At 39.8% G+C, this 17,934-nt stretch overlaps 1 protein-coding gene across 1 annotated transcript in view; it reads right to left on the bottom strand.

Annotated features, from left to right (window-relative positions):
- PRKAR2A (protein kinase cAMP-dependent type II regulatory subunit alpha) overlaps positions 1-17,934 on the bottom strand; it is a 77,182-nt gene that overhangs the window by 26,020 nt on the left and 33,228 nt on the right. The window contains exons 2-4 of the mRNA XM_030867024.2: positions 13,329-13,367; positions 3,883-3,935; positions 1,322-1,405 (exon numbers count right to left, since the gene is read on the bottom strand). Of these exons, the coding sequence (XP_030722884.1) occupies positions 1,322-1,405; positions 3,883-3,935; positions 13,329-13,367 (176 nt within the window). The remainder of the gene's footprint in view (positions 1-1,321; positions 1,406-3,882; positions 3,936-13,328; positions 13,368-17,934) is intronic.

Here is a 17,934-nt window from a genome sequence, read left to right as displayed (position 1 = left end):
TTGCCAACCCCTTGGTTGAGGGTAGACGGTATATCATGTGACAAGCACAGTAAAATGTTAATGTTAGAATCAAGGCAGTGGATAAATACATGTTCTGTAAAATCCTTTCCACTTTGTTGTATTTGAATATTTTCATGATAAAATGTTAGAAAAATATAATTAAATCTGAAAATTCAGTTATCATTTTTCAAGACTGAAATGGTAAAATGATGTTCTCCAGCACTAAGAAAAATCTGAATACTAGACTGACACAGCAACTTCTTTAGAACATATGATAGTATAAAATTTACAAGGGGTTTTATTCACAGTAGATAAAGAAGCAAGTATGCTTTCCATTGATACAGATGAGTCTTCCAGGGAAAACAGTTGATACAGACTATTATTTCTTACAACCAGCCTTTCCTTGAACTCATGGTCCTTGTTTTATTCAATCTCAGACTAATAAAATTCTGATTAAAGTTCTCGCTATTCCTATAACCACACAGCTACCAAACAGTCTGGTTTACAGACACCAGGGATAGTTGATTCCCTTGACTGATACAACATAAACTCATGTTTGACCAGCCAGATTCCCAGAAGGCTGTGGGGATATCTTCAGAAGACATATTTGCAGGAGCTGGGTAGTAGGAGAATTCTATTTCCTATCCTTCCTGTCTCTGCACATTCTGGGATTCCCCAGCAGGCCCAGCACCTCAGCCATTCATGTGGCTTCAGCATGTGGCCGTCAAAGTACAGAAGGAACAGGAAATCTGAAGCATCTCTGTCCTCAGGAGGTAGCCCTGTTTTCCATCTCCACCAAGAGAGGGAAGACAGGCACAGGCACAGATCCTGTGCTGGGGCCCTAAAGACAAACACCACTCTGTGTGTGCCCCATGCCTGAGGTCTTCACTGAGAAATAATAAGAGGTGCCTTACACCAAAGGAGTGAGAAGCAGTCACACACTTCCAGTGGGTTAACCGCTACCGGTAGAGAGGACGCCACACTGGCATCTTTGGAGAAATTACTCTTCAGCATAAATAAAGACCCTCCAAACTAAGCCAGGGTCATGCAAACCTGAGCATTTCCTTTTAATATGACCCAACTGCATGGTCCTCAAATGGTATTGCCTTGGAGGAAGTACCAAAGCAGTTCAGAGAAATACTAAAAGTCATCTGAAAAGCTCATTATGGATTACAGTGCTCAACACAATGCAAACATTTGCAAGTAAGAAGAAGCTAAGGTTTTAATGCCTCATATGACTGTGGCTAAGATGCTAAAAACTGTTTAAATGATGAATAGGACAAAAGCTAAAAGCCAAAAATATTTTAAAAATCAATGTTACCTGATCAAGATTTTTGAAAAGAAGAATATCTTTGCAAGCTTCCTGAAGTCTGCACCTCTGTTGATCAGTTTTAGGATGAATCACCTGCCAATCCAAATAAAACCAGGAAAATTTTTTTATTCTATTTAAAAATATTACTTAACTTACAAATTGGTATATTTCTTTATCCTAAAAATGGGAAAAATTAAGAGCATGTTTACTATAATTTTAACTCTATACAAATACCAAGCAGTACCCTGATCGTGGACAGGAAATATGATAGGGGTGAAGAGTACCCACCCTGGACCACCCACTGGCTGTGTGGCTGGCAGCAAGTCAGCTATGCACTGGAAGCCTCAGAGTCCCCATCCGAAAAGCAGAAGGTAACATATCGTTCATTCAACAAATATTAAGCATCGACTAGGTGCCAGGCACCGTCTCAGCTCTGGGGACATAGCAGTGAACACAAGACAAAAACACCTGCTTTCACATTCAATAAATACATAAAGTATCTTAGAGTGACAAGGCTAAGGAGAAAATAAGGTAGGGAAGGGTGCGTGTATGAGTGTGCATGTGCGTGTGTGCGTCCAGATGAGGCCTGAGAAGGTGACATTTGTAAAGATCCCAAGGAACTGAGGACAACCTGAGGGAGTGAGTAACGTTGACATCTCTAAGAGCACCTCAAGCAGAAGGAACAGCAAGTGAAAACAAGGTCTTATGGTTGGTTAATAGCATGTTTGAGAAAAACCAGGAGACAGATGTGACTGATGCAGAGCGAGGAGAAAAGATCAGGAAGAGACCAGGTTTGGGGGTTAGGTGGAGGGCATTGTAGATCACAGATCTGGAACTTTTCTCTAGTGACATAGGGGCAGTCTGAGGGTTCTGACAGAGGAAGGAAAGAGATCTAATGTTTTTAAAGGCTCATGCTGGCTCCTGAGTGAAGAACAGCCTTGAGGGAGGCAACAGTGAAAGCCAGAAAGCTACTGTGATTATCCTAGTGCTAAACGGTGGTGATTAGGACCAAGGTGGTAGCCATGAAGGTGTTGAGAAGTACTGGAATTTTAAATATGTTTTGAAGACTGAGCCTATCAGATTTGCTGAAAATTTGAATGTGGGTATGAAAAAATGAGAGGAGCTGAGGGTGACCCTAAAATTTTGGACCTGAGCAACAGGAAGTTTGGAACTGCCAAGAAGTGAGCTGGAGAAGATTGTGGGTGAAAAAGAATGTCTAAACGGAAATAGTCAGGAGCTCAGTATGAGTTGTCTATTGAAATGTAAGTGGAGATGGCAACTAAACAACTGCTATACAAGCTAGAGTTCAAACCTCAACAGCTTAGTATTACTAGTAGTATTAGTGATATCTACAAAATTAGAATTGTCATAAGGATTAAATGAGCTAATACAGGCAGTGTTTAAAACAGAACCTGGCATTTAGTAGGTGCTCAAAAACTATTACTCCTATTACTAATACTACAGATATTTAATAAATGTTTACTGAACTAAAAAAAATAATTATTGCCTAGTATCGCTGTTATAATTGAGAGGCCCATCAAGCTCCTTCCTAAGTATTGTCTTCACCCTAAAAAAAGTACATTGCTTAAACTGACCAGAAATAACAGATGCCAAAAGTGTTAAGTAATTTAAATTTGTGATATTAAAAAGTTAGTAAAAAAAGTTTTAACTTTTTAAACTCATCAAAATTTTACAATATCTAAAATAAAAAATTCAAAAACCTACATGTCTATTATATTCACACAATGGTAGCATTTTATTATTAGAATACTTCAGAATCTTTCATAGTCTACTCATTTTAAGGCACACTTGAAAGATCATTAAAGCTTCTTTTATAACATCAATCTTTTAAAAAAGATGGTTCAAATTTGCTTTTATAAAAGTAATTTGTTAACGGTACAAGAATTTAAAAACCTGAGTTTTTAAAAAAGCACCCAAATATCAACCATAGTCCTACAACAACTACTGTTAATATCTGGGATATATCCTTCCAGGTATAAATCTTTGCACAAACAAGTAAATAAGTAAATAGGTAGACAGACGGATAGATATTTTTAAATTATTTTTTATTTTATAAAATGCTCAATAAAATGTACCTCAAATATACATCATTCCATGTCATTAAGCCCAGTCCTGTACCATCATTTCCAATTGCTGCAGATTCTCTTGACTTGAATGTACCTTAATTTAGCCCTTGGCATCCCCTATTTTGGTTCATTTATGTTGCTTCCATTTTTCAATTTTACAATACTGCAATAATCTCCTTAGAAAGGACCCAACTGTTTGTTAGGGATGAATTCTCCTTCACGTAACTGCTGAGTCAGCTGGCTTGACTAAGTATAAAGCTCTGACAGCTACAGCTAGGCATCCCTCCTTACCATATCCTCAACCAATCTTGCTTTCATTCTTCTTAATAATTGTCAATCTGTTAGTTAAAAGATGGCATCTTGCTGAGATTTTAATTTGTATTTATTTTAAATGTCAGCATGATTAGATTTGGTATGTAGAGGAGGAGGGGAGTGAGTGGGGACTAAAATTATTCTACCTAATACCTTTGCTGCAGTTCTTACCCTTGGATCAGTATCCTCCTCTTCCTCATCAGGGTTATAGGTCTCAGCACAGACTAAATTTGGAGAGAAAATAAAGAGAAAAATAAATAAAACAGATGTGTGTTTTACTGGAAAATAGGAAGTGGACACAATTTTTTTTTATTCACTGTTTTCTAAAGCTATAATGATTTTTGTAATCCCTTCCTTCAATTAACAAATATATTAAGTCCCTAGTAATGCCAGGCATTCTGTTAGTGATGAAAAGCCAGCTCTCTAGGGATTGGTAGTCCAAACAGGAGAGAGATGATAAAAAATATTATCTACTAAATTCTATGGTAGTAGCAAGGACAAGCAAGGAAGTAATATCTCTGCTGAGCTATGAAGCAGGGATGGAAAACCAAAAAGTACAGTATATGCAATATAAACATATGGATATGGAATTGGAGTAATTATGAAAAGAATAAGTTGAAATAAAATATCTCAACATCATTATGTACATGAATGACTTAAAAGTAAGAATTTTTTTTTTTTTTTTTTTTTTTGTGGTAAGCGGGCCTCTCACCGCCATGGCCTCTCCCGTTGCGGAGCACAGGCTCCGGACGCGCAGGCCCAGCGGCCATGGTTCACGGGCCCAGCCACTCCGCGGCACGCGGGGCCCTCCCGGACCGGGGCACGAGCCCGTGTCCCCCACATCGGCAGGCGGACCCTCAACCACTGCGCCACTAGGGAAGCCCAAAAAGAATTTTAAACAAAGTAAATACTATGTGCCAGGTTCTGTTCTAGGTACAGTATTATATAAATCTAAAACCAACTTGATTTTCTTTGCAGGTAACCTGTGTTTGCACCAGCGGGCCACAGGACGTGTCTTTGTTGTAAAGCAAAGATTTAAAAAATATTAACTGAACAATTGTTTATAATAGCAGAATATCATAAATGATATAAGTACCCATTTGAATCATACAGCTATAAGAAAGAACGAGGAAAATCCCCATAGGCTAATAAATAGTGAGTTCTAGGGGAAAAAAAGGCAAAAAAAACCAAGGTGAGGAATATACTACATAGTATGCTGTCCCTTCCATAAAGAAGGACTTCCATGATAAGAATTGGGGAAGGGGGACTTCCCTGGTGGTCCAGTGGTTAAGAATCCACCTTCCAATGCAGGGGAAGCGGATTCGATCCCTGGTTGGGGAACCAAGATCCCACATGAAGCGGGGCAACTAAGCCTGCATGCTGCAACCACTGAGCCCGTGCACTCCAGAGCCCAAGCACCACAACTAGAGAGGAGCCCACGTGCCTCAACAAAAGATCCAGCATGCTTCGGGGAAGATCCTGTGTGCCGCACCTAAGACCCAATGCAGCCAAAAAACAAGGTGGGGAGGAAGGGGATAAATACATAAATATGAATATATATACAAAAAATTTAACATATTTATTTTTTCAAAAGGAAACAAGAGAAGGATAAACCAGACAGTAGTAAAACTGTTTCCTAGAAGGTAGGCAGAAACAAAAAAGAAGGGATAGGGAAGGGAATGAAACTTCTCTAAGAAAATTCTTTTATATAGTTTTGACAGTTAAGCCATGTTAAAATGTTTTATATACTTAAAAAATTAAATTGATAAGGATGGAGGGACCCTAAAACTGAATACAAAGAGAAACAAATGAACCTAACCACATATCAGGTTGATAACATAACCACAGAGAAGGAAAGGAGAATTATTTTAAGTAGCTTCTGAACATAGTACTGTAACCATCCACCCTCAGTGGGATATATTCCAATGACAAAAAAGAACTGCTATTTCCAGTGGTACAGTAATTCCAAAACTCCTCTGTGTACTACAGTTGTGAGTAAACAAATATACAGCCAGATGTTTTTCACTGGAGAAAAGGGGAATAAAATTATGGAACAGAAGAAGGGTTAGAATTGGAGATGTCAGTACAAGTCATGATTTTAAAATCTTACCCTTAGGTGTTACAATGGTAGACACAATGAATTATCTAGTGAATAAAAAAGTTAGTGTACTCACTAACAAAACTGTTTTGCCAGGAATGATCTAGATGTGATCACTGGTGTTGCCCAGAATGCAACAAAATAAAGGCAATGATATTTTGCATTCTATGAGCATTTTGTAGTGGACCTTTCTAATCTTCATTCCTCTTACAGCCTTAATCTACCAAATTCATTCATAAGCCTTGTATTATTTGTTAGGGTTTATTTCTTATTTGTTAGCAGGCAAGAAATATAAAAGTTTCTTGACCCTATGCTCAATTCTTTTGTATGATGGCTAAAAATCTCTACATATCTATAAAGAGGGGATAAGATGATACATACCACTCTCAATTTAACTCCTGATTTCTTACAGACATTTACTCATTGCAGCCCTGGTCTAGCTTGCATCCCAGCTTCCCCTTCCTCATTGATTCTCTGACCTAATGGAATACCTGAGAAATGGTGACTCCTAGCATGACCTGTACACAGGACTCCCTTCCCTGCCCAGCCTACTTGTGTGGACCACGCCTTCTGTACTGTAATGCCATCAACACTCTGCCTGTCTAACAGGGACCCAGTATCCTTAAATAGATGGAGAAAAATCAGGGAGAAGGGAGTAAGAGCATAGGCACCATTCTAGTCCCTAAAACAGTATCAGGTAATGTTCTGCAGAGAGTGCTGCCCAGCCCCTGGTGGTGCAGGCTTTTGTAGCTGAGCCAGGGAAGTGATAATGGGATGTAGATAATGACTTTCTTTCTATCTTTCTCCAAGCCATTCCTGTTTCCACAAGGAAACAAGTTTATCTCAGATCTGTCCTAAAGATTAAGGCAGACACCTTCCTGAGTTCCTAGATGTTATTGCTGCCTCTTTTCAGTTCTGCATAGGTATTTGGGTTGGGGCTGAGGAAGCAGCCAGAGGGCAGCTAACCAGATAGTATTTTAAACTGCAAACCTCTTGGTTCTTTGCACTCTTGATTAATGTTGTCATTATCAACCCAGCTTTCTAAACCAGAAATTTGGAACTCACCATGGCTTCCTTCTTTCACCTCTTACCCAATGAATACATCAGATTCTACCTCAGAAATATTCTCATATTTGACCTTTATTCAGCCTACTCTGCTACTCCTTGGTCCAGGATTTCAAAATGTCTTCTTAGAAATACGCATTTAAAAAAAACTCATTTTGGAGACAGATGGATATATGAGTATTATTATACTAACTGTCTCTACTTTTGCATATGTATGAAAATATTCATTTAAGAAGTTGAAAATAATAAGCCTTTAGTGATGAGACTGACAGGATCTTACTGATAATGACACTTAGTCTTGAGCTAGCCTATTTCCAGGCTTGCTTTTCCTCTGAGTTTGGAGGAAAGTATTTTAGCAACTTAGCTCATTTTTATATTTTTAGACAATGTAACTGAGGCAACAAATGTTATAGTTTTTAAGTCTTAAGGTACAGCACTATGATTTAAACAAAAGTAGTTATTTGCATTAAAATTTTTAATGTTTCTATTTGTGAAAAACATTATATCTTTATTTTTTTAAACTGGTTTTCATTTTTTCCCTTTTCTTTTGAACATCAGACTCAGCTCCCTTTTCCCTCTTCCTTTGTTTACCCTCAACCTCTCTACTTTCTGGTACCGATCCCGAATTACTTTTCTCATTTTCTATATAAAAAATCCATTTTTAAGTGTCTATGTGATTGTTGCCCCTTATGGTTCTACACATCAGGAAACCTGTCTCAGTGTGGGGAGTCCCAGAGTCTGTGTCATCCCCTTTGCAGCCTCAAGACCTACACTGAATGTCGGACTTCCCTGGTGGCGCAGTGCTTAAGAATCCACCTGCCAATGCAGCGGGCATGGGTTCGAGCCCTGGTCCAGGAAGATCTCACATGCCACGGAGCAACTAAGCCCGTGCACCACAACTACTGAGCCTGTGTGCCGCAACTACTGAAGCCCACGCGCCTAGAGCCTGTGTTCTGCAACCAAGAGAAGTCACCACAATAAGCCCGCGCATGGCAACAAAGAATAGACCCCGCTCGCCACAACTAGAGAAAGCCCACGCACAGCAAAGTCTCAACCCAGCCAAAAATCAATCAATCAATAAACAAATTTTTTAAAAAAGACCTACACTTTTTAGGTCATGAGATGGTCAAGACCTATTGAAGATGAAGACTAAAAGAGCAGCACAGCCCCTCATTTGAGGGAATTAATTTTGCCACAGTTCTCCAGCAGATGTCACTAGTTAGTAATCGGAAACAGTACAAAGTAACAACAGATTATCCAGCAGAATTTCCTCTTCTAAATTTTAACTGGTGCTTCTTCCATCCAGAAACGTGAATCACTAAAATGTGTTTGTGAGAGAAAATCCCCTCATTTCTACAAAGAAATGAGCCCAGATCCTGGTCACAGGCATGAGGCCCTGTGCTGTCCTGCCAGCGCCCATGAAGAGTTGATATAGCCTGGGTATATTAGTCAGCTAGGGCTGCCATAACAAAATACTACAGACTGGGTGGCTTAAACAACAGAAATTTATGAAACAAAAGGGTTTTTCTTTTTTGGATGAAGTTTTTTTTAAAAATATTTATTTATTTATTCGGCTGCATTGGATCTTAGTTGCAGCACATGGGATCTTTCATTGTGCCACGCAAACTTCTCTCCAGTTGTGGTGCGAGCTGCACAGCGCGCCGGGCTCAGTAGTTTTGGCACGTGGGCTCTACAGTGCGTGGGCTTAGTTGCCCTGTGGCATGTGGGATCTTAGTTCCCCAACCAGGGATCGAACCCGCATCCCCTGCATTGGAAGGAGGATTCTTAACCACTGGACCACCAGTGAAGTCCCTGGATGAAGTTTTTAAATGAACAGAATCACACTAACGTTTTAAACTGAAAGACAGTTAACACTAATTTAGAACTATTTAAAGAAAACTGCATTTAAGGAATTTATGGACTGTCTTCATTCGATGCATTTATCACTTGATGTAGAGGGACTGTTCTGCTAGAAGGATTTGGAAGGTACAGATTTTCAATTCCAGTGATTTGCAAGGGAGAGGCAGCATCAAGGAGGGGAAAAGCTCATCTACGAAGCTACACTCACTGGAGTCTGAGCTTACGTCCATCTGTTGCTCAGTCACTATTTCTCTATGTCCCCAGTCCTTGGTCTCTTCAACGCTAAGAGGGGATAACAATAGTAGAACCATGTTAAAGGGTTAATAATAGGAGGTGACATTTAAACTTAGGGCCGGGCTCACAGGAGACACTCAACAACTGTTAGCTCTCCTATGCTGCTTTACTTTCCAGATTATTATTCAGTCAGACACCCTGAATTGTTGAAGTCTCTTCTGCAGTGTTTGACACAGCACATGTCCTCACACAACTAGTTTTAGCTGAAATCCTTGGATCACATCAGGAGCCCATTCCCCAACTATCTTTCCAATTTTATTTTATCTCCTCTCCTACAGCCAGAGCAGCCAGTTCCAGTTTATCCCCCTTCAAGTTCTTGAGACATTCTTCCACCTAGAACGCATCCTTCTTGGTACTGGCCAAATAGTAACCATGTTTTTCAACTTCCAGTGCAATTTCTGCCTCCCTCCAAGAAGTGTTTCTTTATTTTATTTCTGCCTCCAGTAATTTCTCTTCCTGATTCCTCAATCCTTCCTTTGTTCCTTCCTTCTGAAGAATGTGAGTGAGCAATACACAAAGTAGCTTTGGTGAGATATGGGAGCAAAAGTCTGACTGGAATGGGCTCAAGAGAGAAGAGAAACTAGGAATATGGACAATTCTTTCAAGGGGTTTTGCTATAAAGATATGGAGAGAGAAAGGGTGGTAGCTAGAGAGGGAAGAGTGATTTTTTTAAAGTTTTATTTTTAAGAATGGAGAGCCAACGATATGTTTCTTTGCTGAGAAAAATAATCCAGTTGAAGAATAAAGATTATGCAGGATAAAGAACAGGTAACTGCTGGAAGGATGAAGGGTTGAGATCTAGTGTACAGGTGGACAACTGGACTCACAGGCAGATTAAGAAGGATAGATGGCGTGGGAGCCTAAGGAAATTCTCTTCTGTTACTTCTGTTTCCTTAGTTAAATTGAGAGGAAGATTATCTGACAGGAATGAGGATGGGGGAGGAGGTGTTGGAGGTTTGGAGAGAGAGAAGAAACGAAAGACTTATTACCTAGGAGAACAGGGGCGTGAAACAAGTATAGAAACACAGTATGATTGCTGCCATCAAGAGCCTACTAGAAGTTAATGATCATGAACTGAAATAAGATCAGTCAACAGGGCTGCGTATTTTCCCTCAACCAAGTACAGCTGTGGTGCAGACACAATAAGTGGAGAATTGGGTTAAACCACAGTGTGGTTTAGCCAAGAAAATAAAAAGGGAAAAGTGAATTGAGGGAAGGTGCCAGGGAATGGTTATAATCACTGATCAAGAAATTTAAGGTTAGTAAAGAGGAAGCGAGAAAGTGAAAAGGAGACAGGATCAATGAGTTCTGAGAGCTGGAGTGGGACAGCAAAGGAGCTGTTTAGAAGACAGCAGGCAGCAGTGGGAGACTGGGATCACTGATTGAGAATATGAAGAGTTGTAATGCTGGTCCTACCACAATACAACCATGGAAATGAGTGGCTGAAGTAGGGTGGAAGACAAGAACCTTGGAGAAGAGGAGGTCAAGGAATGGAAGGACCAGACTGCAAGGATTATCTATGTGGAAATAAGAAGGAACAACCTGGGGGTTATTAGAGGACAAAAACAAGGAGGGGCAGTGGCTGGTAGAATATAATGTGAGGTTTGAAGTCGGAGGGTTTTAGGGAGGAGGGAGAGAGAATGGCCTGGAAGCAGCAATGAGGAACAGTAGAGATATTCACCCACCTCCTGTCAGTGTTACAAGGAAAGTGAATGAGAAATGAGCCATTTGAAAAGCCTGCAGGGCAGGCCAAGTTTCAGCTAGATCAGGAAGATGAAGACTGCACTCAGAGAACAGGCTCTGTTCTCTGAGTTTACAGATTTAGCTGAAGACTGACCAAGAGTTCCAGAGGGTATAAGAAAGGGTACATAGGGATGCTAAAGGGTAGTACTTAGGAACCATGCTATCTGTGGGCACTTTATCACCTCAACTGTTGCAAGTTACTTAACCTCTGCTTTGCCCCCAAGTTTCCCTATCCATACAATGGGATAATCATAGCATGTATCTCAGTGTTAGTCTGAGGATTATATTCAACAATACAAGGCAGGCATTTAGAAAGACCTTAAAAATGTGCACCTAGCACACAGCCTGCACTCAAAAAATGTTAGCTATTGCTAACAAGCTATTTGCTCTCCTGAATAATCATTATGGACTCTATTAAGAATCCCTTTTTTTCACTTAACATTTGAATGATATTAAAAAGTTTTAACTCTTCAGTAAGATTGTAAAAGCTAAGGGTAGGGATAATACCCAGTACTCGTCTGAGTCCTCCGTAGAGTTCAAGGACTGAACCACATTGACGGAGAGGCTACGCAGCAATTCATCTGTGACCATCTGTGACCTCTGGAGGAGATGTCACTGCACTCTCCATTCCCCAGGCCTGTCCCACAGATGTCAAGAGCTATTACTAATCTTTGGTAAAAAGGGGTGCAGGGATGAACAGAAATGGGAGATAGTAGCTCATGGGTCTCATACTAGCCTCAATTTCTATTCTATTTCCTCTCTGTAAGACTTTTTTTTTCTTTTTTGGCTGCACCTCACGGCATGTTGGGACCCCCCCCCAACTAGGGATCGAACTCGCGCCCCCTGCAATGGAAGTGCAGAGTCCTAACCACTGGACCACCAGGGAAGTCCTGCCTCTGTAAATGACTTTCTATAAGTAACAACACATTCTTCAAACTCCTTTCAACAGACTTTGGTGTACAACCTTACCAAAAACTTTCTCAAAACATAAATGAGCAGATTTTCTCAAAGAAAATGATTGAGGGATAGGAAAGAGATTCTAAGCCTTATCAGATGTTAGGTCATATGACAATTTAAAGTCAAGAAACCTTCCCAGAACAAGGGGATATGAAAGAATGATGTGACACATACAGCTCGCATAGCAATTTTGAAACACATAAACATCCCAACTGTACAATCAAACAAACTCCACATGTATCTAAAAGTCAAGCATCTTATTATAAGAAAAACTTTCAGAAAACATATTTATCAGCTCTATGAAAAAATGGGGACCTTCTCAGCTTAGGAATAATCATGAAAAAAAAAAGAGTAGTGTTCAAGGTACCAGTCACAGATCAAAATTTTTGAGTCAATAAAAAACAGCAAAATTAAAATAAGTAGCACACCAACCTGGAAAATTTTGTATTAAAAATTTCAAAAGGTTAAAAATCATGATAGGGGCTTCCCTGGTGGCGCAGTGGTTAAGAATCTGCCTGCCAATGCAGGGGACATGGGTTTGAGCCCTGGTCCGGGAAGATCCCACACACCGTGGAGCAACTAAGCCCACGTGCCGCAACTACTGAGCCTAAGCTCTAGAGCCCACGAGCCACAACTACTTAGCCTTCGTGCCACAACTACTGACGCCTGCGCACCTAGAGCCCGTGCTCCGCAACAAGAGAAGCCACCGCAATGAGAAGCCTGCACACCGCAATGAAGAGTAGCCCCCGCTCTCCTCAACTAGAGAAAGCCCGCACACAGCAACGAAGACCCAAGATAGCCAAAAGTCAATCAATCAATCAATAAATAAATTAAAAATCATGATAGAAATTTATTCACACTTATAAAAAATAATCTCGAGCACAACAGATAAAAGGGAAAAATATCATCAAACTAGTCCCATACAAGAAAATAAAATAGATTTCCCATATTTGGAAAACGTTCATTTTTGGTTAATAATCAAACGAATCCCAAATAAAACAATTTGAGATATATCTTACATCTAAATTAAAGGAGTATGTTTGTAAGTCAACAATATAAAAATATATTAAAAAAATAAATGAAAGGAGTAGGCACTGCCTATGTTAGTGAGATGGTGGTGGAAAAGAGGTCTTTGCAGGGTGTCTTTCTCCCTGTAGCCTATTTTGTAGACTATCTCTAGTAAGCAATACACAGAAAAAGCCAAGGCAACGCTCAGTCTCTGACCAGAGAATGCTACTTCCAGCACTATTACTGAGGAAGTAATTTAAGTGGCTCAACAATGTAAGCAAGAAGCTAATGGCAAGCATAATATAGAATGCCAGAAGAAGTAATATGAAAAGTTGTTTTTAGAAGCCATAATTATGAACATGGAAAAATATTAATGACATAAATGAGACAAACTGATTATAATAATATAAAAATAAGTACATATACACTCCGAACTTAAAATGAAACAGAATGAAGGAACCACAGGTAATTTTTATAATGTTCTATAATGCTATCAACTTACCTTTTATTAAAAAGATCACTTTATTTTTATTTACGATAATCCCATCTTAAAATAGCATTTCAGTAGTATGCTATGAAAAAGAACACATACCTGATACTCGCCGCCGATCAAATCTGTTAGGAACTGGAACTGCAAAACAAGGAAGCAATGTTTAGTCATCATTGTATCACATGACTCCATCTTTATCCTCCCTTTTTGCAAAGATCTTTGACAACAGAACTAGGAACCTCAATACCAAGTGGTGGATCAATTCATATTCATCCATAATCAGCCAGAGACAGTGGTTCAACAAGATCACATAAAGACAATATAAAGAATAATATATGTCTTTGAAAACAAGCTCTTTATAACTTCAACGTGGGTGGCAATTCTATTTCTGTTGACATCCAAGTTCCACCTAATTTGTATCACACCAAATGAATAAGAAGTCTACTAAATTTACTGGTAATTTTATGATATCAAATAGTTAAATTTTCTTCTTTTAAAGATAATCCCAAGACCTGCTAGACCTGCATTTACATTTCATTTTAAAATAACTTAATGAGGGACTTCCTTGGTGGCGCAGTGGATAAGACTCCTCGCTCCCAATGCAGGGGGCCCAGGTTTGATCCCTGGTCAGGGAACTAGATCCCACATGCATGCCACAACTAGGAGTTCGCATGCCCACGTGCCACAACTAAGGAGCCCACATGCCACAACTAAGGAGCTGGTGAACTGCAACTAAGGAGCCCGCCTGCCGCAACTAAGACCTGATGCAACCAAATAAATTAAAAAATAAATATTTTTTAAAAAATAAAATAAAATAATGAGTATTACACTAAAATAAAAAATTAACCATGAAGTTATACTCTCCCTCAATACAGGTGGATTTTCTCCACCCACAGTCACTGTATTAATCAGAAAAATTGATCATGTTTTTAGGTTAAAACAAAAAAAAAAAGTTGTTTGCTAATTTTTCCTACTTTTCACCTAACATTCCTTATGTTTGATGGTTATCTAAATTCTTACCACTGAACTATATATCATTTAAACAAGGTGGAAGGACTTCCCTGGTGGTACAGCAGTTAAGAATCTGTCTGCCAATGCAGGGGACATGGGTTTGAGCCCTGGTCAGGGAAGATCCCACATGCCGCAGAGCAACTAAGCCCATGCAGCCCATGAGCCACAACTACTAAGCCTGCGTGCCACAACTACTGAAGCCCACGGGCCTAGAGCCCATGCTCCGCAACAAGAGAATCCACCACAATGAGAAGCCCGCACACAGCAATGATGGGCAGCCCCCGCTTGCCGCAACTAGAGAAAGCCCGCAAACAGCAACGAAGACCCAATGCAGCCAAAAATAAATTTATAAAAAAAAAAAACAAGGTGGTTTTTTTTCACCTTCAAACATTAATCTGATTAATTTTACTTTTAAAATATATAAAATATGCCTTATAACCCTCCAAAAAACAGAAATTTGAGGATTAGTGAAAAACAAATTGAAGATGGCTCAGAGAGCCAAACTCTAATGCGAGGTCTCTGAAAAAAACATAGACCCAGGAAGGAGGCAAATGCTCATTCATCTTAACAGGATTAGGATTATCTTTTTGCACAGCACAGGGTCAAAGTCATGTTACTGGAACAAATAGGCAAATAGTCAAAAGAAAACCCCAGCATTCCTGAAAGTACCTACAATAGTCTGTCACTACTTCTTCAATAAAAAGTGGATTAGTCAAAATTAATCCATCCACCAGGAAAGGAAGTGATTCAGTTCAACAAATATAGGTAGAGTACCTAGTATGTGCCATGCACTACAGTAGACAATTTGGGAGACATTAGTAAACAAAACAAAGATCCCTGATTTCATGGAGCTTGCTTTCTAGCTTGAGAGATGTGGGAGAGTTTCCTTTGATCATCTGAAACACATGTGCTTGTCACTCAGGTAGACAGATGAAATGTACACCAGCATAAACCCTCAACCCAGGCCTCATGGAATTTCCATAATTAAAACCCCATTAAACATTAGTATACAACCTAAAATTATAAAGTACACAGTGAAACAATTTAGTATGGGTGCTATCAGGGGATACTTCAAAGGGTGAGATATCAAGATTATAGAACTATCATAAAAAAAGAAGAGTATGTTTAAAACAAGACATAAAAGAAGGAATCAAAATTTTAAAATGCAAACTTAAAATCAATACTTTCGGGCTTCCCTGGTGGCGCGGTGGTTAGGAGTCTGCCTGCCGATGCAGGGGGCGCGGGTTTGTGCCCTGGTCCGGGAGGATCCCGCATACCGCGGAGCGGCTGGTCTCATGGGCCGTGGCCGCTGGGCCCGTGCGTCCGGAGCCTGTGCTCTGCGACGGGACAGGCCGCAGTGGTGAGAGGCCCGCGTACCGCAAAAAAAGAAAAAAAAAAAATCAATGCTTTCATATATCATGCAAAAAAGACAAAATGATTTTTTAAATTCCTAAAGCACTCCCTCTGTGAAAGAGTTCAAAAGTACTTAAAAAAAAAGTGACTTGCAGTGTAAAATGTAATTAAAAACACAAACATGCTGCCTGATAAATCTATGTGTTATTTCGTTTTAAATTAGTACACATCTTAAAAGCTTTCACAGGGCCAGAGGTCAGCTGCAGTTGGAGCAAGATACAATGCCAAGGCACAGAGAATGTAATTAATGACTACAGCAGACAGAGACCATCTATTGTAATTTCACCACTGCTTAAATAGCCCAAAACAGAGCACATCAGAGTTTATGTGGGTCAAAGTATTCAACCAGTGTAAGTATGAGAAAATCTTCCAGCAGAAAAACAATGCCTAAAATGCTCTCCTTTTCTATTATAAACAAATACATAGGGAATAGGAAGACTTATAATTTAGGTTACCTGATCTGAAAACATGTGCCTCAAAAATATTAACAAATGAAATCTCAGTGGAAACTAAAAGTCATTATTCCTGATTAAATGAACTCATAAATGCTGACATACCCTGAAATTAAAACATGGTTCTTTGAGCAGGTAGAATATTTTATGTGGTGAATATTAAGAACATGCTGGAGAATTTGAAAACATTTCCCAAAGTCTCTCCTATTTTAAACTGAACATGATGGACAATAGAATCTTCACTATGAACATGGTAGAATACGGCATAAAAACCTGGAGAACAGGGACTTCCCTAGTGGCGCAGTGGTTAAGACTCCACCCTCCCAATGCAGGGGGCCCGGGTTCGATCCCTCGTCAGGGAACTAGATCCCACATGCATGCCACAACTAAGAGTTCATATGCCACAACTAAGGAGCCCACATGCCGCAACTAAGGAGTCCTCGAGCTGCAACTAAGGAGCCGGCAAGCCACAACTAAGGAGCCCACCTGCCACAACTAAGACCTGGCGCAACCAAATAAATAAATATTAAACCCAAACCAAACCAAACCCGGAGAACATAATCCAAGCACAGCTAGGGCAGGGCAAAGCTCAGGACTCAAGATTCTACAACTGCTGTGGCAAATAGGCACACTCAACTTAAAGCTGGGCTGGTAGGATGTTAGCAGCACCAGCTGTGTACAGAGGCAAATAACAGAAGCAGGGCATTAATGAGGGCCTTGTGTTTGGAGGACCTCAGCATAGTAAAACATAGCACAGAACAGTAAATCTCAAAAGTGGACTACAAAGCAGCTGTTAGGGCAGGCCCATTAGAGTGGTTAATCAAACAAAGGGATTGCCAGGAAGGGCTGCCACCAATGCGTGGCAATTATGCTGAGCCTCCATAGGCGGGGGTGAAAGTGCATCTCTGGGCAGATGAAATAACTTGACGAAAGCCCCAAAGGCAAGAAAGTTTTTGGAGAGTGTAAATGTCCCAGGGTGCCTGGAAACATAGATGAGGGAGAAGCAGGGTGTCAAAGGAGGAACACTCAATGATGCAAGAAAAGTCCAAGAAAAGCACCGAGTACCCCATTTAGGGTTCTGAGACCCAATCAATAAACTATGGGACTCATTGGCTCACAATTAAGAAAAAAAAACAGAGAACGGAAGGGAAGGAAAACAGAGAAGACAAAAAAAAAAATCCACCATGATTTCACACACAAATTCATTCTGCTTTCTCTATGGGTCAGAAGAGGGAAAGAATGCTGCTATTCTTTCTTTTTGAATTTTTTTTATTTTTAAAATTTATTTATTATTAATTTTTTTGGAGTATGGTTGCTTTACAATGTGATGTGGAGTCTGAGCATCAGTATTTTTTAAAAGCTCCCAAGGATGAAAATCACTACAACAGCGGAGGGAACCAGGTGGAAGCTACAAGGGTACAAGCCAGGCTTCTCTGAATATACCTTATTTGGTTGACTTTGGAACCATGTAAATATTTTACATAATTATAAAATTAAATTTGAAAAAGAAATCCCCAAAACATAAAGCAAACTAACTGTATATTTAATTGGAAGGAGAATCACACAAAGAACTATTTCAAATGACTTTAATTGGATATCCTAGCAGGGTATACTCTAAAGATAACAAGCACTGAAGAAATAGTTTTCAGAAATAATACTGCTAGTCTACGATTCTGAGACTGTTATGTGAGCATTATGGGATAAAGAAAATGAGTAACTGTGTTATTGAATACTGGGATTTCTGGCATTAAAGGATATACATGGGCTTCCCTGGTGGCGCAGTGGTTGAGAGTCCGCCTGCCGATGCAGGGGACACGGATTCGTAACCTGGT

This window comes from Globicephala melas, chromosome 11 (assembly GCF_963455315.2).
Source record: "Globicephala melas chromosome 11, mGloMel1.2, whole genome shotgun sequence".
NCBI classification, from domain to species: Eukaryota; Metazoa; Chordata; class Mammalia; order Artiodactyla; family Delphinidae; genus Globicephala; species Globicephala melas.
This window is presented reverse-complemented; position numbering and strand designations above follow the sequence as displayed.